Genomic DNA, 20,900 nt, shown 5'->3' with positions numbered 1-20,900 from the left:
GGCTTTTAGACTGTTAATGAAATAGGCCACCAGGGTAATATTGCTGCACACTGTATGAAATAACCTGTGAAGGAAGGAATAAGCAAAAATAAAAATATAAGCAAAAATTTGAAGGATTCAGAAAGTGAGAAACAAACAAGATAGATACATAGAGTCCTGTTTGAAAGGAAAGTTTCTTCTGTGTTTGGGGGAGCTTTACTATTTATAATTATTTTAAATTGACTCAAGATTTGCTTTGAAAAAGCCTTCTAAGCTGCAGATGGCTTCCAAAAACTTTTTAGCACCGTTGTTCTTGGTCAGGTGTGTGACCTAATTGTGCTTGTATTGACTCAGAGTAGCATTTATTGTTACTAAATTTCCTGGCCTAGCTTCAGAAGGAAAGTTCCAAAGTAAGGGATGCAGAAGCAGCCTGATTTTTCTGATGGCTGTTTAGATTTCATCCTCTTACAAGGGGGTACATGTGAGGTTCTTGTCACAGAGAAATTGAAAGAGAGCATACTGAACTCAAAAAAAATGTTGTAGGACCCAAAAGTTGGTCTGTTCTCAGTCAGTGCTAATACTTAATGCCTTTTAAAACCAGAATAAAATACTTCACAATGGCGAACTGGGGATGCAGAGAGAAAGGACAGAAATTTATTTTAGCTTTTGAGTAGGATTTGATAAATCTGCTGCCTGTGCAGGTAAAGCTCCATGTCTTTGTGTGATGAAGTTGTAGCCCCGCTTCTGCTTTCCCAAACACCACATAGAACAAGTAGTGAGAGAATATCTGTCTTCTTTCTTGAACATATCTTTTTCTTGGTTTCTTCCTCAGCAACTTCTTTGTAGAAAAACTTATATTTTTACATGTCTTTTGGAAAAATTGGTGTTCAGTCATTGCTTAGCACAAAGCAGACCAATGAAGCATCACTTTGAAATTTCTAATTGGATGGTTAGTGAGGGAAAGATCTGTTCTCCAGATAATGCTAGTATTCATCACCTAGTAGGTATGTTCTCAGTGGTGTTCATATAAATTCCAATTGTGTTTTGTACTGACTAATTTTCTGCTGTATTGTGCCGGTGGGGACTGGAAATAAGATCTCTTGGGAGCAGAGGACAAGCAGTATGAGCATTTCCAGCCTACCAGGGTTAGGATCTATAGTTTTGAATTAGTTGACTTTACTTTTTGAATTTTTGCCTTTTCCCTTTTAGATCCCAGTGTGTGTTTGGTTTGCCTCCTGTGTCTTTCACAGCTTCACTTCACAACAAGCTGGTTACATACACATTAGATGGAAGTGAGAGAGGTGGTGTGGGCACACAGTGTCTGAACCTCCTTGGCTAAAGCTTATTAGAAGTCATTAATGCATGCTTTTATTAAATGCTTTCTTCTAGTAAAAAAACTAAAACTCACACTTGATTTTTAATTTGTGATATGTGCTTCCAGTAATTAGTCTTTTTCAGAACACTTAATACAAATAATAACCTGATTCAAATTTTTTTTTTTTCTTTTGGCCCTGCAAGTGCTACAGGTCATCAAGGAAAACGTAATTTGTTTGCTTGTTTCTAATTAAGCATTTAGTACTGTAATTTTCATAGCACTAGTGAAGATAATTTAGAAACTGTCATCTCTGGAAAAATAACTTTGGAGTCTCAGCTCTGCTGCCTCATGTATTGGTAATCCCTTTTCCCTAGTAATTTATTTTTAAGGAAATTATGTAGTCATTAAAGCTATCACAGCTGTTTTCTTAAGTCTAACTTAAATTATCCCCATATTCAGTAAATGATTATATTTTTCTCCACCTTTCTGGGGTGTTATGTCTCTTGTATGGGAGCCTTTACTTTCCAGATAACTTCCAGCTTGCTTAAGCAAAAAAAACCCCAACTCCCCAAATTCCACCATAAAACTTAACTGGCCTTTTCCATGAAGATTAAAACCTTTTCCAGGTAAGGGGGTGCCATGCACAGCTGCTTTTTCACCTCTGCTCTTGCTCAGGGAGCTGAGAGTGGTAAAGGACTGCAAAAGAGATAAATTTTCCTGAAGTCACTGAGGCAGCAGTTTAGTTTATGAATGTTCCCCTTGCATGAGTGAAGTCAGATGATGAGCAATTATTCTCTGTTCAGCTTTCTATGAACAGTTAAGATGTCTTATGCTTGAGAACAGAATATATTAATGACAGTTCATTTCACAGGAAAATGTAAAATATCTACAAATAATAAATTTTAATCTACATTTTTACTAAAAAGTAATTCAAAATTAAAATTGTTCAGCTAATGCCTTGCTTTGGTTCTACCATGCTTACTGTTCTGGTTTTGTATGCAGTAGTGTGTCTGATGTCTTCAGTTGTTACAGATGTAAGACTGACTTAAAATGATGTATCCTGTATAACAGAATACAGTATATAAAGTTTTTAAGTCTAACAGTCATTTGTGAGTGAGCATTTTTTTCATAGCAATTCTAAGAGGTCATGTGAAATCCTGAAATCTCTTCAAAATGTTTCACCAAACAGAATTTTCATAACATAGTTTTTCAAAATTGGAAGTGCTGTCAGCTACAAAGTTTATTTACTTGGTTTGACCTTTGACTGGGCCTGAATTAAAGATAGAATAACATCCAAATAGTGTGGTTTTTTATTATTATTTGTAATAAATCACTGTAGAACCCTGCTGTAAGTCATGTAAATCCATACAAGTCACTTGCCAACGTAAATCAATTTTACTTGCTCCTTGCTTCATAGTGTCTGCAATACCCGCAGAGGAGTGAATGTGTGTAACACTTTACCCTCTCCTTTATCCAGTAAAACTCTCTTTGCTTTAATGATTGGCAATTTAAGAGCTTGACCCTTAAAAACCAAGGAAACAAACAAACCCATTGAGATGGCATTAAAAAAAAAATTGTATGAATTGTAAAAATACTGCAAAAATTGTAAATGAAGGTGAGAGAGTGGGGAAACTGTTTCTTACAGCTGAGAAGGAGATCAGTTTTTGAAGAGAAGCCTTCCTCCAGTTGTCTGCCCTTATTAATTCCTTCAGAACTGTAAAAGTTATGGAGCATCACAGGTTACTGTTTCCTTTTCAAAGCAGTTAACTTAGTGCTAGAAACTTGAAAACAAACTAAATTAGATCTTGTGGTAGACATACATTAGTTAGTAAACATGTTAAATATTCTATTTTATCTTTTTATATTCAGCACAGTACTTCAGAAACTGCTTTTAATTGGAAATAAGAAGACCAAGGACACATCCATCATTCTAGAGTTAATTTACAGAATTTAAAACTATTTTTTTTTTCATTTTATTAGATGCTTCTATCTTTCCCTGCTGTTCTGCTACAGATTTTGTAGACACAGAACTTTGTTCAAATTAATTGAGTTTTTCAAATGTTCATCTAAAGACTCTATAGGTGATAAGCATAGTGAGTTCAACAAATGACAGTAAGAATACTGGCAGTGATGATTTACCTCTCTCCAGAAATGTAACAGTCAGAATTTATAATACTGCTTTTTGGGGCTTGTATTCCAGCTGGTAAGACTGAGTTGATGGTATTTTTGCTGAGGACATGGTAATATTTATGGATTGTAGAAAACAAATACAAGTGTTTAATGATCAGACTTGCAGGAAAAATATCACACTGATATAAGAAGCAGAAAATTCATACTGTCTATTTCCAGATCATGAAATAAGGCATTTATTCACGTACTGCTGCTACCAGTCAAATAAACTTGATAAAAAATTACAGGGTACAGGGGTACCATTTGTTTTTACACTCATAAGACTCTCTGAACAACCTCTTCTAGTTGCCTCATATTTTTTGTGAGCCACTGTATTAAATTGGTATTTATTCACATGATTAGTACACCAGGCTTGCATCATTTCTCCTTTGTCTGAGGCATTCATATAAGCTTTAAGTGAGGCTGTCTTGAACTCTCCAGTTTTTTTTTATTCTTCTAATGTATTTTCTCTATTTATATAATTGACTGTGTAAGGATCTTTGTGATTTAATATAAAGAAGGAAAGGCACAAGTTAAAGGTCAGTTCCTTCTCCTGTAGGTATTATATCACAAAGTCTTAGCTTTGCTCTTTCTTATTTATAAATAATATTCAAACATGATCAGAGATGTGGTATTTTGTTCATAGACAAAATAAATAATCTCAGATTAATTATTTGAGAGTTTTTTTATCTTGCCATATTATGCTGAAATTTCTACAGGTTTTCATAGGTCTTAAATCTAATTCACCTCATTCAACAAAAATACTGTTGGTATAATTTGTACTTCAAATTCTCGAAGAATAAATAAACCGCTTACAGCTAACCAGTTTACAAGGCATAGTCAGCTATAGTAAAAATATTTTGATAAATAAAAGTATTTTGATGTTTAAAGAGTTATTTCTTCAGTATAACCTCTTTTAGGATATACTGACTTTTGTTGGTTATTAGAAACTTTCAATAATGAATTGCAGGCTAAGGAAAAAAGCCTCAAACCAAAAGCAAATCAGTATAGCACCAGCAACTTCTAAACAGCTGTTAGGAAATTAGTAATGGAAAGTTTTAATGCTGTGATTGTGCAAAGAGTTACACCCACATTCTTGAATGATAAAAAAACAAATAAACATCCAAGACACTGCATGCTTGTAAGCTGTTCTTCTAAACATCACTGATCAGGCTGTGCTCTATAAATTGAACTATTTGCCCCATACTGATATAACAATCAGTTTATATGTTGTTTTATTTTGGTGCTACTATTTTAAATAAAAGTTTACTGACCCCTTTGACACTCAGTGTTCAAAGAATAATCATCTCAACTCTAGGAAAGTTTTAGCATCACTTTTGTGTAAATATTTCTGGGAATATAGGTAACAAGGTAAGAATGCACAGCAATGAATCCATAATCCTTATCTGAGTGTGGCAAATACCTCCCTATACAGCTTCACAGAATTTCTGGAAATTTATTATTCCTTTCGTGATTGTATTTCCCAGCACCATCTCCCTTTTTGCCATATCTCCCCATTTCACGTGTTGGGGCTTGAAATTGAATGTCCTGCAGGAGTGGCCATTCAGTTGCTATTTGTTATACCAAAAATAGGTGTAGTGTACAGCAACCTATAATTTTGAGAGTCTCCTTTAGCATTTCACCTTGCTTACTATGATTTAGGATTGCAGTGGAAAAAATGTTAGGGGGGTGTGCAGTGATAGTGAGTTCTGGTTTTGTTTTTTCTCTGCACTAGAAATAATCTTACTTGTGGATCACACCCTGTCATCTCTTGCTGAAAATTTTTGAAAGGACTTCTCAGATTCATCTGGTTCACTTGTATTAGCTGCACAGAAAAAAACTATTTCTGCTTAGTCTTCTACAAACTCAAGAAATGCTTGAAGTGCTAGGTCCAGGGTACAAAATTAAAACCACGCATCTTAACTGAATTTTCATTGTATAAGAGCTGTTGACTGATGGAGCAGTCCTGAAAGTACTGAAAAGTCCTGAAAAAGCAGATTTTCCTCTGGAGTGGTTCTAAGTGTAGGCACAAGCTGGTCTGAAGGTGTACTGGAGCTGCACAGACATCCTGGAGCTCTGGAGTCTGTGTGTGATGATGCATGCTTCGTTTTCTGAGCCCGAAGAAGTTGAAGCTGTATGCTGGAAAAACTACAGCTTGAATCCTCATGCTGAGGATCAAAATGCAAGTCATGGGATTTGAAAACAGATTTTTGTACAGCAGCACATTAAATGGGAATAACCTTTTTCCTGGTGCATGAGATTTATCAGGACAAGTTACAAAATAAACACATGTACTTGCACCTCTTTCCATTAAGCCTCGGCTGATGCCTATGTGAAAAATACTTAAATAATAGATAGGCAGGCATTCAAAGTCCAATCCTTGGCCATGGTTTAAGAGTAGGCAGGAGTAGTTTATAATGTAGCCATTCTGATTTGCTCATAACTGTCTATTCCTGTCTTCCTTGGCAATAATGAAAGCGTTATGGCTCAAGACTTCTAAAAAATCATCATCACATCTAAAAAATTTAGAGGAGAGAAGCAAAATGTATTTTACATGTGATACCTAGTTGTGATCCAGGCAGTTTGTTTTACCAATTTAGGGGAATTTTGATGCTTTACATAAAACTGAGAATACAGAGTACAGCTTTATAAAAGAGAGTGAGCTGAGGAAGCATACTTAGTTCTAACCTCTTATGAAAACAAGGTAATCAATTCGAAGCAATTTTTTAATCTGTCTTATAATTGATTGCTCTTGTTGAGAAAAAGATGATATTTAACATGATCATCTTTAATTTAAAATCTTGCAGATTTTTGGAGGGCATGATTTTCTATTGTGACTGCTTTAACTCATTTCAATTCCTCTATCAGGAGGGAGATGTAGTTTGTAGCTGGATATTGCCAGTTAAATATTTGGATCCTTGCAGTGCTGTGAGACTGTCATAAATAAATAAACAGAATGGCTGTTCACTAACAGCTGCTTTTTTGTGTTCTTAATTGTCTAAGTGATCAGTTTTGTTCCTTCAGGAAATCTTTAAAAATAAATAGTATTTCATTGTCTGTTTAAAATATATAAAAAAAGAAATCCATGTGAATTATTTTACCTTTGTATTCACGTTTGCCTCTTCCATTTTATCCACAAGTGTCTAATGCTAGTGTTTTGCTTCTTTTATGTTTCCTTATTTTGTTGCTTTTGTTTGAATGTATTATTGTGTTTATATGGAACTGGTCAAAGAACCGTTACTGTATTTTATGTTTGTATCTACATTTTATTTTGCATGCTTAACGTGGCTTTGCCTGGATATTCTTTTTGGTAAGTTCAGAATTTAAAAGCATAATGTTTTTCTGTAGTAAAGTTTGTAACCTGCCACCTTATTTTCTTCCACCTCAAGTAACATAATTATTTTGGTTTTGGCATACTGATTTGTGCTCATGTACTGTTCTGCTTTTGCAAATTATACATATGTGATAACATAACACTTCTCCTGACTACCATTTTCATCTCTAGCTGAGCTAAACAATACGACTCTGGTACTAATGTGTACTAATGTAACTTTTATCTTCAAAATGTAGTTGGCAGCTGTTAAAATGGTCAGTGCTGAGAACTCTGTGTATTTGACACACACAGAACCTCAGTCATAGAAAACCATGTTACAGCTTCTTTGCATAGCCTGGCGGTTTCTCTGTGCTTCACAGGTACTACTTTTCAGCAGTCTTCTCAAGTCTTCTAAGAACAGTGTGCATGTTTATGTTTCTCTTTTAGCAACAGCTTGCTCAGCTCCAGAAGGAAAAATCAGAGATTTTGAAGAACCTGGCATTATACTACTTCACGTTCGTTGATGTTATGGAATTTAAGGTAAGGTATTACAAATGTGTAAGTTGTTCTGTCACATTAGGTTTCTGTAATTTATTCATGAAATAACACTGTATAATGAAATAGCTGAACTTGAAGATCTGCTCTTCAAATTAAAAAAAAAAAAAAATGAAGCTCCATCACTAATTGTAGTAATGTGATTTAATTATATCTTTTTAAACTAAAGTTATTCCTTTGTTTTTCAAGGACCATGTCTGTGAGCTGCTAAACACTATTGATGTTTGCCAAGTCTTCTTTGATATTGTAAGTTTCTAGGTTTAAACTTTCAAAAATGTTTACATTCAGAGTCCTGTGGGTAAAAGGACTTGCTTTTGTTAGTCCAAGAAACATCACATCTCCAGTTATAAATGCAAGAGAAATAAAAACAACGTAGGGTTCACATTTCTAACTTTTATAATAGAGAGATAGACCTTTCTTAGTAGGCTTCTTATGGACAGTAGTAACAGTACTGTTACCAAACATAAAATTTTTTCAGTAATTTTTTATTTATTGCATCTGCAAATTAATTTCTAGTCATCTGTATGCTTATGCTTTGTAAGACTCACAAGAGAAGACTGTTACTGGTATCCACCTAAGCTATGTGAGGAGGTCAATTTTGGGGTTGACTAAAGCAACTACAAAAGCATCTAAAAGTCTTATATTTAAAATAAAACCACCAAAAAATCCAACAAAACCCAACAATAAAAAACAAAACAAAAAACTACCACCAAACAAACATAGAAAAAAAGCCTCCAAAACCAGAAAAGAAAATCTCCATCACCTTTTCCTGTTGGTTTCAACTTTCTTAATGTTCTTAATGTCACCTTATTAGTTTTTGTCATTATTTTAAATTTGGCCAACTTAGATTGATAATATGAAAAAGGAACAGGTGTGTATTCTGTGGAATCATGTTACAAGACCAGTGGGATATGTGCTAGTCTTTCACATTTGGCTTTTACTAAAATACAGTTCATAGGCATGGCACTGCTGACTGCTTAGTAACAAGAGAAGTGTTTCCTATCTGTCAGGTAATCTGTGACACTTAAACCTGGAAGGATTTATTTGGATGCTTTGCCTTCATGAGTGCAAACAGTTCTGAGAATCTAAATGAATGAATTAAGGTTATACAGATTTGCATGCCACCAGAACAAGAACTTTGTTCAAAAGACAGCCCACTGTATTTAAAAATGCTGAAAATTGGTGGAAATGTAAGGAAAAATGTTTTATACTTTTTTCTGTAAGTTTTTAAATGATAATTTACTGGTTTTCATTTCTAGACTGTAAACTTTGATTTAACAAAGAACTACCTAGATTTGATTATAACCTACACAACTCTAATGATACTGCTGTCCCGAATTGAAGAAAGGAAGGCTATCATTGGACTGTATAACTATGCCCATGAAATGACACATGGAGCAAGGTAAAAAATTGATTGTATAAAAGACATGTATAATGTTAATGATAGTAACAGCTACACCTCAGTGAATTGTTTGTTGTTGCTTTTAGTGACAGAGAATATCCACGCCTTGGCCAGATGATTGTGGATTATGAAAATCCTTTAAAGAAAATGATGGAGGAATTTGTACCTCACAGTAAAGTATGTAACTACTTTTCACAGGCATGCAGTAACCTTAATTGGGAGAAACAAAGACAAAAAGTAAATATGCAAGAGTTTGTTTTGTCGAAGGCCATTTGGTATAAATTTCGCATGAGATTTCTGCTTACATTGAATGTCTAGGGCTGGGGATTGATACCCTATTAAAAAGCACAACCTGCAGAAATACAGGAATGATAAGACCCGTTAGTAAGGTGCCATTCTATTCACTAAGGATTAGAAATTAATAAAAAATCAGTTGTGGATCATCTGAGAATAGCTACTTCTTTCTTTTGTGTAAGTTTGTAGCTTGAAATTAAAGAGATCCACACTGTTTCTGTGAAGTTGATTGTTTTGCTGGATTGCTGTCCTAGATGAATGTGAATTTCTATTTTGTAACCTGAGGTGCTTTGGTTTGGATTGTCCAAAAGATCACCACTGCCTCTTTAACAGTAGCTGCTGTACTCAAAAGCTGACACTCTGCTGAGTTGCCTTCACTGAGTTAAAGGAGCTCAATTCCTTTAGTCCTTTCTGTACAGATGTTTCTAAGTTTCTGTTCCTACACATTTGGTTGTGTTGCAATTCCATGATGTTTTATCTAGGCTGTATTTTCATGTAAGAATATCTTGGAAAAATTACAGAAGCTTCACCAAAGTTAAAATATATCCTGTTTTATCACTTCCCGTTTGTTCACTAGATTTGCTATTCTGTCAAAGGAAACTAGATTTCTCTGATCGGGACTAACTATTATAAAGATGTTACTTTCTAGGTGCTTGCAAATTAATTGCCTAACAATTACAACTTTGGAATGTTTGGCAGTACCTTAAGTTAAATTCTAAGTTATTTCCTAAAGTTTTAAAGGTTTGGGTTTTTCTTTATTTTGAAGTTTAGGTACTGGTTGTGTTTTCCTTCTCTAGTTGCTTTTCTAGATTTTTCTGAATTTCCTTAAACTTGGCAGTATTGTCACTAGAAATTCAGAGCTTTCCAGCTACTTTCCTAAATGCTCTGAAGTGAAATAGTTTCCAATACTTCTAACTTGTCTGCAATTTTATTGGTGTTACACTTTCCACGATTCCTATCTTGTTAAGACTTGCTTAGCTAAGGATCTCATTTACAAGTAATCTTTTCTGGTGCATATTTTAGCAAAGATGCTTTTCTTCTCAGTATTATCTTTGTTTATGCTCTCTTATATTTAATAGTGGATCAGTCCTTTCCATTGACACATTTGTAAAGATGCCTTTCAGTCCAATTTTTCCTCTTGTGCTTATCCTGTGCTAGAAGCATAAACTGGAGTCAGGGATGTTTTCAGAAACATTCTTGGGTTGCACTGTCGTGGAACTGCACGCTGAAGTTGTCATTCTGTAATCCCACTGTTTTGCAGCAAACCAGGCAATTGTTTAGTCCTTTACATCAGCTTCAGCAGATGACTTTGGTTTTTTTGCCTGAGTGATCTCCTCTGCTCTCATGCTGTTCAGATCTGGCTCCCTGAGGATTCATTCAGGCACCAGTATTGATACTAAAGTCAGGGAAAACACTTGCTTAATTTTGCTACAAAAGCTTAATTTTCTGCAAAGATATTCCTGCAGACAGTATCTGCTCAAAAGAATTATAGTTTGCTACCAAGACCTACTAAAGGAAGTGGCAGGGAAGGGAGTAACACAGCAACTGGGATGCTTGAGTAAGTAATGAACAACTTCCAGTTGTGTGTGAGAGGGCTTTTGTGCCTTGTTGTTTTTTTTCCCATGCCCTCTAATTCTGAACTCAGATTTTTGTAACTCTAACTAAAAATAATAGAAATCAAATTCTCCTGCTTCTTTGCATCCTTCCTCTAGCCTGGAGTATTCTTTTCTATGTTAATGATGCAATGAGGTTTAACCTTATGTTTAATTTCAAAACTAGTTCCCTAAAATGTTTTGATGACTTAGTAATAATGCTGAGGAAACAGCTCTGCTGATGAAACAGTACTGACCATTCAAACTAATCATTAGCCTGCTTTCTAGTCCCTTTCAGATGCTCTGATTTCACTCCAGATGGTCTATCCTCGACGAAATCTCTCAGCTGACCAGTGGAGAAACGCACAACTGCTGAGCCTCATCAGTGCCCCCAGTACAATGCTTAATCCTGCACAGTCTGACACAGTATGGTCTTTTAATTTACATTCTATGATAGAATTAAGTAAGGTTTTCTGTAAAATAGTTGTCTGTTGGATGACCTCTATGTGACTTTTAACCAGAGATGTAAATACGCTGATTAGTACAGGGGGAAAGTTTTCTCTCATTAAGTAAAGTTTCTGTTACATTAACTCTTGCCTTCAGCTTCAATAATTTGTTGACCAGAAGGTGAGGAGAAGCAATGTTAACTTCTGCAGTCATAGAGGGGAGGAATCCTGAGTACCCTCTCAGGTGTTTGTGAGCCAGGAGACTGGGAATCAGAACTGATCCTTCCTTTAAAATTTATGTTTGCACTTGCTGCCTCAGCTGTGATATGAATGGTTATCTTTCTGAAAAAAAGTGAAGCTTTAATGGCTGTCAAGCTGTGATTAGTATCCATCAAAAGCTTTTAATTCTTGAATATTGTTAAATACAATGTTTATTGAAAATAAATATTTGTTAAAATTTGTTCAAGGTGTTGGAGGTTATGGAAGCTCACTTAATATTCTAACCCTCAGTTTCTGAAGTGCTGAAACACTGAATCACTGTTAGTGGTCAGTGGCTTTCTTTGATCAGCATTTAAAGCTTTGTTTGTCCCTTTTTGCCAAGTAGTACTTATAACTAGTGTGCTACAAATGACTGTTTTTTTTTAACAGATGCCATGTGAATACCTGTCTCTGGATGCAATGGAAAAATGGATCATTTGTGAGTAAAATATTCTGAAATGACTCACGGTTGTATTAAAAAAAATGGTTAACTTTTAAAAGACTACTTGCTTTCTGTACTCTCCAATAGCTGTTGTATTCAAATAAGATTCTGGAAAACTTGATTAAATTTCATTTGTACTAGCATGCAGTGAAGCTAGAATTCAGCATCTGCTGCTGGAATAGATTGTGTCACAATAGATTGTATTCCAGACTTTGACTGGAAGTGAGGGCTTCAGTAATGTTGATGAAAGTAGTCAAGTAGTATCAGCATAAAGTAATTAATTTCACACAAATATTGCAAAAATACTTCCATTAGAAGTGGGGAGGGAGGTATTTTTTATATATTAGAAAATATTATACATTAAAGAGTTTGTTAATGATCTATGCAAACTATTAAAGACAAAATACATTAATCATCTCACTGTTCTCTTACTGTCTTTGTGCATCTGATTTGTAACATACATCAATGTGAACTTTTGAAGTTGGATTTATTTTGTGCCATGGAATCCTAAATAGTGATGCTACAGCTTTGAATCTTTGGAAGCTTGCACTTCAAAGCAGCTCTTGCTTGGCTCTCTTTCGAGACGAAGTGTTCCATATTCACAAAGCTGCAGAAGATTTGTTTGTAAACATAAGAGGGTAAGTTTTTGTTCTCCTTTCAGAATCTCTGCTAAAAACCCTATATTTCTTGAAGAACTGTTTCAAACAGATTACTTCTGCTTCATGTAAGTTCTGCTTAGGTACACAAGCATTTTTGCTTGGTATCTTGACTGCTTCTTTAATTTTTTTAGGGGCCTGATTTCATAACCACCACACCTTTTTTTATCTCAGTCTGAAATCCTGGTGAATCAGTCTTTAAAATGACAAGTCTCTTAGATTAATGATGTCATCCACAAATCCTGATTTACTGAAGGGAAATGTTACGAATGTGCAGTTTGCTTGAAAAATTGCATCTTGTTGCCACTTTTCCTGCAGTATATTATATGAAAACTCAGAAACAAACTTGAGACCTCTACCAGCAAACACCAGGAGCGCTTCAGTAGAAAGTATTTCTGGTTTAGATATCTAGTTTTGGCATTTAGCTCTGCTCAGGAGCTGGTGTGCATTTTCTGCTGTATCTTGCTTTCTATAACGCTGTAGCTCCTCTCAAGTCCCACTCAGCTCTTTCTAAAATGTGCTGCTGATTCTTATACCATATCTGATTGGTTTTTACTTGCAGCTACAACAAGCGTATTAATGACATCAGAGAGTGCAAAGAAGCTGCTGTTTCACATGCGTGAGTGTCTTAAAAAGTTTTTCTGACAGATTTTAGGATTGGTTTTCTTAAAGCAAAATTATAAAGATTGTACAAACAGAATTTGTCAAATGCAGAATTAGTCATGCATTTTCAAATGAATCATTTACTGATTGTTCTTTTAAATCTGAATTTGGTTAATGTCCTTACTGATTTAACTTCCCAAGTTAAAATAATCTAAGTTCTAGATTATTTTTCAAATTATCAGGATGGAAGCATTTAGTTTATTCATTACTTATGTTTTGTCTGATTACAAAAGGTGAATGCAGATTAAATAGAAATGTTTTCATGTAGTCAAATGCACATCACAGAGAGGGGACAGAGAACTTAAGAGTTTAAACTTATTAATGCTTCATGAATATATGGTGTTGGTGATGAGGATGCCAATTTTTGGAACCACATTCTTCAAAATTCTGAACTTTTGAAGTTGATATAATATGATTTGCCTATACTTGGTCTTAAATGCTTTTGAAAATCAAGTATTCTGTGTCTAGCATGGTGGATAATGTATGTTCTTTTGATGCAGCGGTTCAATGCACAGAGAGAGACGCAAGTTTTTACGTTCTGCTCTCAAAGAACTAGCCACTGTCTTGTCTGACCAGCCAGGCCTCTTGGGTCCCAAGGTAATAACACCTTTAATGGTTTGCATTTGGGCAAAACCCAGTGTGTATCTCAGTGGTACATCCAATATTTATTTTCTTTGGTGGGGGAAAAAACTCCTCACTTCACTCTGAAAAAGCCTACTTAGTTTTTTAAGTTCTTGTGTTTTAGAGACTAGTTGCCTCTTGAGTGCACAAACTATTCAGCTCTTGTGTATATTGATAAGATTGAGAACAATTCTTGTTTTTCAGGCACTTTTTGTATTTATGGCATTATCCTTTGCTCGTGATGAAATTATTTGGCTTCTTCGTCATGCAGATAATATGCCAAAGAAGAGTGCAGATGATTTCATAGATAAGTATGTTTGTTTTTAATGCTATACCTTCAGTACTAGAATTTCACAGACAAAATAAATGTGAAGGCAGTAGAATCTCAGAAAAGGCTGGCTACATGAGCAGCTGGGAATGTTCAGAAAATTTTTACTTGGGAATATTAAGTGTCCCACCAAAACAGAAAACTAGAAATACTATCCTAAAAATTGGAGCACATCGGTGAAAATTCATATATAAAATAGGAAATATTTTATATAAGTTTTGTTTTTTAACTTTGAATAGGCAAATATAAAGGTTTTTCATGTGTCTTCACTGATTTTGCATTGATCAAATCAATGAAGGAGGCAAGAAAACTTTCAAAAAGCTTTATTTGTTGATTTGTAGATTCTCTTGACAGCAAAACTGTCTTTTAAATCAGCTAAGCTTTATTTATGTAATACAGCTTTAGTGTCACCATAAGCAGATGGTAAAAATGAAAAATATGATTACAAGATTTTACAAGTGTGGATAGGCAGGAGACTTCTCAAGATTACTGGACACAAGGTTGAAGTGAAAGACTGCAGGATTTTAAACAAGTAACAATCACAAGGTCATTTATAGAGCTGGAGTGGGAAAGTCTTGGATTCTCTCCACTGGATTTAGGTGCTAAGGAAAGATGGAGGTTCCAGGGCTCTCTGAAATAACCTGTGCAAATTTTTAACCATCCTCATAGCTTGGGGAAAAAAAACCCCAGAAAAGCAGTTGCTAAACTTGTTTTTTATCAGGTTTAACCTCTTTTTGAGAAAAACAGTTTTTCAAATTCAGCTGTACAGAAGGACTGCTTATTCAGAAAAATAACTGAATAGTTATACAAACCTTTGAGGATTACTATAGTGATATCCTGCTAATTTATGTCCTGTTGAGTGGATTTGACCTTGCAGAGAAAATTACCTATGTAAGCTCCTTTTACAACATTAACAAATATTTTCATACGGAAATTAGCTATTGATAATTGTTTTAAAAGCAAGGTATAGGAGGAAATTCCCATGATAGAAATTTGCTTTAATATTTTGAGTGACATTTGTAAGCTTTTCCTTGTTTTTTTGTCTAGGCACATAGCTGAGCTGATATTCTACATGGAGGAGCTCAGGGCACATGTGAGGAAATATGGACCAGTGATGCAGAGATACTATGTACAGTATCTCTCTGGCTTTGATGCAGTGGTCTTAAATGAGCTGGTGCAGGTATGGCAACATCATGGCTCTGGCTTCTCAAATGCCAGTTTGAACAAGGGCTTCTTGTCCAAAATGATGTCCTAAAATGCATCCCAGTTTGCGGATTTTGAGGAATGTTGTGGAGTAAAACAAATTAACTTACTGTTTAATTCTGGGATTTAGTGTTGTACTTGTGGTTTCTATGCAGAATCACAGAATATCCTGAGTTGGAAGGGACCCACAAGGCTCATCAAAGTCCAACTTCTGGCCTTGCATAGGACACCCCAAGAATCCCACCCTGTGCCTGAGAGCATTGTCCAAATGCTCCTTGAGCTCTGGCAGCCTTGGGGCTGTGACCCAAGCCCTGGGGATCCTGCTCAGTGCCCAACCACACTCCAAGGGAGGAACCTTTTCCTGATATTTTCCTTTCCTTTTCTTAATATCCAACCTAACCCTCCCCTGACAAAGCTTCAGACCATTACAAGTGGTATGAATTTATATACTTCAGTCTTCATATATGAGTATTATGAAGCACTGTTATGTTTAGAGACTGTGGAAACAGGTACTGTCACAGGAGGAGTGTAGAAACCTTTTCTTATTTAGCCCAACCAAGAAGTGATAAACTTTCTGAAGTGCTTTGGTTTCATTCCCTGATGACCCCACTAGATGGAGCCCAAACTGAAATGAGGGGAAAAAATGGGCTTGAATTTTAGTTGTCATTAATTCATAACAGCTATCAAGCACCAGAGTAGAAAAGTGATTGAGAGCTCATTTGGATTTTTTCAGCCCTTAGATTTCAATGTCAGTTATTGCTGGAATTATGAGAAACTTCTGCACTGCAGTACTTTACAGAAGTGTGGTCCTGTTAGTGGCTAAAACTACAAAGATTTGTGTTGCATTTTGTAAAATTTGAATGCTTAGTAAAATAAATTTGAATTTTTAATTTAAAAAAAATTGAGAGAGGGGTTTTTTGGAGGTAAAGTGATGCTGATGTGGGCTCCATTATAAGCTGCCATAACCAGGTTTTCTTTGCAGACAGGACAGAAAATAGAATATAACATTTACTGACAGATTTTCCCATTTTGAGCTGATAGTAGCTTGGAAGCAATCTCTTCTAGGTATTTGTCATCAACCAATGAATTAAAAAGTGAAAGCTATTAAATAGCACTATTTGAAATATCCCATCGATTAAGTTACCTTTTGTAGGTTTTTGAACAACTCAGAGTATAGCTGATAAATGGGGCATGGATATTGACATTATTTCATAAACCAAGTTTAAAGCAATAATAATAATAGCAACAATATTTATTTTAGAATCTTTCAGTGTGCCCAGAAGATGAATCAATCATCATGTCCTCTTTTGTAAACACAATGACTTCACTAAGTGTGAAACAAGGTAAGTTTAAATAATCTTGGAAAACTGGTAACAGGCTGGCAGATTCCTCTGAAAAGTTTCATCACTTTTGTTTTGTGTAATCAGTAGAAGGAGCATTTGTTCAGCATTTGTTCCCTTGTTCCTCTTTCATTTTTGTATCTGCTTCTTGTGGTGTGTCCCTTTTCCAAAGGATGCTATTGGGTAGTAATCCAACCTTTTAATATAGAAAAGGTATTACACATATTTTCATCCAGATATTTTAATTCCTTTTACTGCAATTGTACTCGATCAAAATTCTTGCGTAAAAACATAAGGTTCATTACCCAAATAATTCTTTACTATTTTGGGGTTTTTAGAAGGTCTGATATAGTATATCTGAATTTGTTATTGTTTTCTAAGGGTTTTCTGTTCTGTATTTTTCCCTGATGCAGTTGAAGATGGAGAGGTATTTGACTTTAGAGGAATGAGATTAGACTGGTTTAGATTGCAGGTAAGAATTGGTAAATATGCATGACATTTCACTAACTTAAAACCAAAATGTTTCATAGATTACTGCTGTTCTAGATTACTCTCACACTGCAAGTGGGTGACAGGCTATCTAAAAATAACCTACTCTTAAAATCAAACAAATACTTCAACAGATAATTTGCTATGTTTTGGTATAACTTTGTCTGCTTTGGGTACTTTTTGCAAATCATCCCTTGGGGTGTTTGTAACAGTTCAGAAATAGAATGTGTTGAGGCTGAGCTGTTTGGTGGGTGTGCAGAGTGTGATTCAACGTGCTTACACTGCTAAGGGAGAGATTACAAATTTGTGTTTTGCCAATATTTGTTCTGCAGTTTATCTGTGAATTAGTGCCATATTCAGTGGCTGTTTAGACACTTCACTGAAAGGCAGTTTGCTGTTTTTTAAGCTCTAGTGGAAAGAGAAGAATCCCTGCATGGTCTTTAAATACACAGGTGTCCTGTGCATAGCACAAACAGTATTTAACATCGGTATTGAGCAATAGCAATGGAATTTGCACAAAAGCAGTTGCAGATATAACATATCAATTGTGTTGTCTTTTCAGGCCTACACCAGCGTTTCTAAAGCTTCACTTGGCCTTGCAGACCACAGAGAACTAGGAAAAATGATGAACACAATAATTTTCCACACAAAAATGGTAGATTCTTTGGTGGAGATGTTGGTGGAAACCTCAGATCTTTCTATCTTTTGGTATGCTACTAAAGTGACTGTACAAGTTTTTTATTATTTATTGTTTGCTTTGTCCTTGCAAGTGTAATTTTTAAATAGCACACTTTGTAGGAAGATAGGCCACTGGAAGAATCAACTGGGATTTCTGGTTTCTAGCAGAATTAGTTTGAAAAAGATATTTATGAACATCTGTTAGACATACTCTGACAGTCATATAATTGATCAGGAATCATTTGCAGATTTTTCCTTCATACTTTTTGGCAAAAAGTGCAAAATTTTACAGTCCCTATGTGGCAAACATCAGAATAAAAATATGATTGGGATAATAGTAATAATGTAAAGTAGATGTGCAAATAAAATGCTTAAGAAGTGAATGCAGAAAAACAAAAATGATGAAAGCATGGGGCAGTTTCTGGTACAAAACGTTTATGGTCACATTTGGTTTGTGTGAAGTAAACCTTATTTGCAGAAAAAAATATATATTGTATTTAAATGTCTGATTAATAACTGATTAATTCTGTTCAGTTTTTATAGTCGTGCTTTTGAGAAGATGTTTCAGCAGTGTTTGGAGCTTCCCTCTCAATCAAGATACTCAATTGCATTCCCACTGCTTTGCACTCACTTTATGAGCTGTACTCATGAACTATGCCCTGAAGAGGTAATTTTAAAATTTAGGTTATTTTCATCTCTTATTCAACAGAGAGTGAACTAGAGCTGAACACTACAAGAAGGTGTTTATTATGACAATTTAATATTTGAGGGAGGAGAGTGCTAAAAATGTAAAAATGGAGGTAAAACAAGTAGATACCTTGTTACATGACTCTTCATGCATAAATCTCTAAATCCTTCTCTGAAGTGAGAAAGAATTTTGATCTTTGCTTTAAAGAGGGATTAGCTAGGGTACAAAAATTAGATGACTTTTCAGGTTTAGATGCTAATAAATCCCATATGCCTGCTAAAACTTAGAAGCAAGAGTTTTCCTGTTAAATGATTTATAAACTCATGGTTGGGAGAAGGAAGTAGGAAGTTGGGAGTTCTATATGGGTTGTTACAGTTTTCTTCAGTAAGGAAAAAAAAAGTGATACACAGTATAATGTAAGTATTTGCTTTAGTCAGAACTAGGTAATGGAAATCTTGTTGGTTAGAGTTAGGATTTAAAAAATACTGTGGTGCTTGAAGAAATGGACTCTTTGTTAAAGGAAGCAGTTCGAATCTGAGGAAATTCTTTCTATTTTTGTTGTAAGGGCATAAATCCTTTAGTACATTTCCTGTATGTTCGTTGACTTTGAAATTAGTCTGGGAGTTAACTTGGCCATTTTTATCTAGTGCTTATGAAAATGTTGTTTTCATTCCTAGCAAAGCTCATCTGAAAAAATTTGTTGAATAAGATTTATTGTAATATAAACAATATGGGATTTCCTTACTTAAAAATAAAATTATTTTCTGCTAAACTTCATTACAGTATACCTCTATATAGGTATTTTCCTTGCATGCTTTGCTTTAAATAGCAGCCAATGTTATTTATATTAGACAAGCATTAAAAAAATTCCAGGAAAGCTGAACCCTTCAGGACAAGAGACATCTTTGAGAACAATTATAGTAAGAAATCAGTAGCCAAAGTCCACTGGACACTAGCTACTGTGCATTCAGCTGCAGCAAGCACATTTTGTCACAGCCAGCAGAACTTGAAATTCAATATCTGAATGGTATGTCTTGGTAACTATTATGGTTTTGGAAAAATAATCTTTGCTGTGCTGTGTACAATGTATCATAGTGTGGCTGATAGAAAGTAAACATCAGTGGTGAAAGGAGGATTTCAGCAAGACAGACTGTGCTTGTGAGAAAGGAACAGAATCCAGAAATTAATGCAGCAGTGCTTTATTATTGACTTTTTCAGTTATCTGAAGGACACTGCTTTCTCTATAGCTTGAGTTGCATGCTCTTTTCCCCCTAGACAGTATTGGCACATATTAATGAAGAGGACATTCACAGAGACCTTGGAATACTGGGCACATTAAAGCAGATTTGGTCCAAATTAAATGTGAAAACCTTCAAACATTTTTTTTTGCCTTTTTTTACAAAAAATATTCTTCATGGTGACTTTGAAAATTTCATGGTTCAAATTACTTCCAAAAAGAAAAAAACAGCCTGGAGTCAAGATTGTTGAGGACTAATTAATTTATTATTTCCCATATCCTAGTTACATGATTAGTGAACTGTTCTCTGCAGTACTGTAGGACTGTTGGGAAACTGAAAATCCTGCTTCCTTTTCTCCCTTTTTAACAGCGACATCATATTGGAGACCGTAGTCTTTCCTTGTGTAACATGTTCTTGGATGAAATGGCTAAGCAGGCTCGAAATCTTATCACAGACATTTGCACAGAACAATGTACACTGAGTGATCAGGTGAGTAAGGTGGTGTCTATTTCAATTTTCTTTTGAGATTTTCTCCATTCAGTTTTCTGGATATTTTCTGTTCTCTTTTTTCTCTGTGTTTTCGGGTAAACTTTGTTTCTAAAATTGAAGGTGATTTGAGCAAGAATTTTTAATACTAGAATTATGTCAAAGGAAGAATGTGTTATTTGTGTGATGAAGTGTGCTAAAAAACTGGATTTTAATTTGAAAGGGCTGTTTCTTTTTGTTTACTAGTTGTTGCCAAAACATTGTGCCAAAACCATCAGTCAAGCAGTGAACAAGAAGTCAAAAAAACAGACTGGAAAGAAAGGAGAACCTGAAAGGGAGAAACCAGGAGTAGAAAGCATGAGGAAAAACAGATTGGTTGTGACAAAGTAAGCTGCTTCTTCTGTTCTTTTCACCTTGAATCCCAAGTCAAAATGTGTTTCACACATTTCAATATGTTTTACATATTGAATGCTTCTTGCTTAATTTGTTTGAGTAAATTAATTGGCTGTAAGTTTGACAGCTTTGCGGTTTGTCATGCTTCTGTGGCTTGTATAGAGACTGAATTTTGTAGCATAAGTAATAGGAATGTTTGTCACTTGATTTTTTCCCCTTGGATGTTTCCTTTCCTGAGCAGAAAGAATCCCTGTGCTGTAGCTAGGCTTCCTGAATAGTCATATTAACTGTGGGCATGTGAGTCCAAGGAGTGGGTGGCATCTTTGATTCTACCTTGCTTTAGCACTCTTTA

At 35.1% G+C, this 20,900-nt stretch overlaps 1 protein-coding gene across 2 annotated transcripts in view; it reads left to right on the top strand.

Moving 5' to 3' along the window:
- Nucleotides 1-20,900, top strand: part of NCKAP1 (NCK associated protein 1) — a 58,093-nt gene that overhangs the window by 14,512 nt on the left and 22,681 nt on the right. The window contains exons 3-19 of one of the 2 annotated variants that reach the window (XM_053947678.1): nucleotides 7,230-7,316; nucleotides 7,521-7,577; nucleotides 8,591-8,733; nucleotides 8,820-8,910; nucleotides 10,908-11,045; nucleotides 11,714-11,762; nucleotides 12,247-12,403; nucleotides 12,984-13,040; nucleotides 13,585-13,681; nucleotides 13,910-14,016; nucleotides 15,081-15,213; nucleotides 16,498-16,579; nucleotides 16,990-17,048; nucleotides 17,628-17,773; nucleotides 18,278-18,410; nucleotides 20,039-20,158; nucleotides 20,402-20,541. In XM_053947678.1, the coding sequence (XP_053803653.1) occupies nucleotides 7,230-7,316; nucleotides 7,521-7,577; nucleotides 8,591-8,733; nucleotides 8,820-8,910; nucleotides 10,908-11,045; nucleotides 11,714-11,762; nucleotides 12,247-12,403; nucleotides 12,984-13,040; nucleotides 13,585-13,681; nucleotides 13,910-14,016; nucleotides 15,081-15,213; nucleotides 16,498-16,579; nucleotides 16,990-17,048; nucleotides 17,628-17,773; nucleotides 18,278-18,410; nucleotides 20,039-20,158; nucleotides 20,402-20,541 (1,796 nt within the window). Of the gene's footprint in view, nucleotides 1-7,223; nucleotides 7,317-7,520; nucleotides 7,578-8,590; nucleotides 8,734-8,819; nucleotides 8,911-10,907; nucleotides 11,046-11,713; nucleotides 11,763-12,246; nucleotides 12,404-12,983; nucleotides 13,041-13,584; nucleotides 13,682-13,909; nucleotides 14,017-15,080; nucleotides 15,214-16,497; nucleotides 16,580-16,989; nucleotides 17,049-17,627; nucleotides 17,774-18,277; nucleotides 18,411-20,038; nucleotides 20,159-20,401; nucleotides 20,542-20,900 lie in introns of both variants that reach the window. The other variant, XM_053947677.1, reaches the window with a different exon arrangement.

The sequence above is a fragment of the Vidua chalybeata genome, chromosome 7 (genome assembly GCF_026979565.1).
Source record: "Vidua chalybeata isolate OUT-0048 chromosome 7, bVidCha1 merged haplotype, whole genome shotgun sequence".
In the NCBI taxonomy this organism is placed as follows: Eukaryota; Metazoa; Chordata; class Aves; order Passeriformes; family Viduidae; genus Vidua; species Vidua chalybeata.
This window is presented reverse-complemented; position numbering and strand designations above follow the sequence as displayed.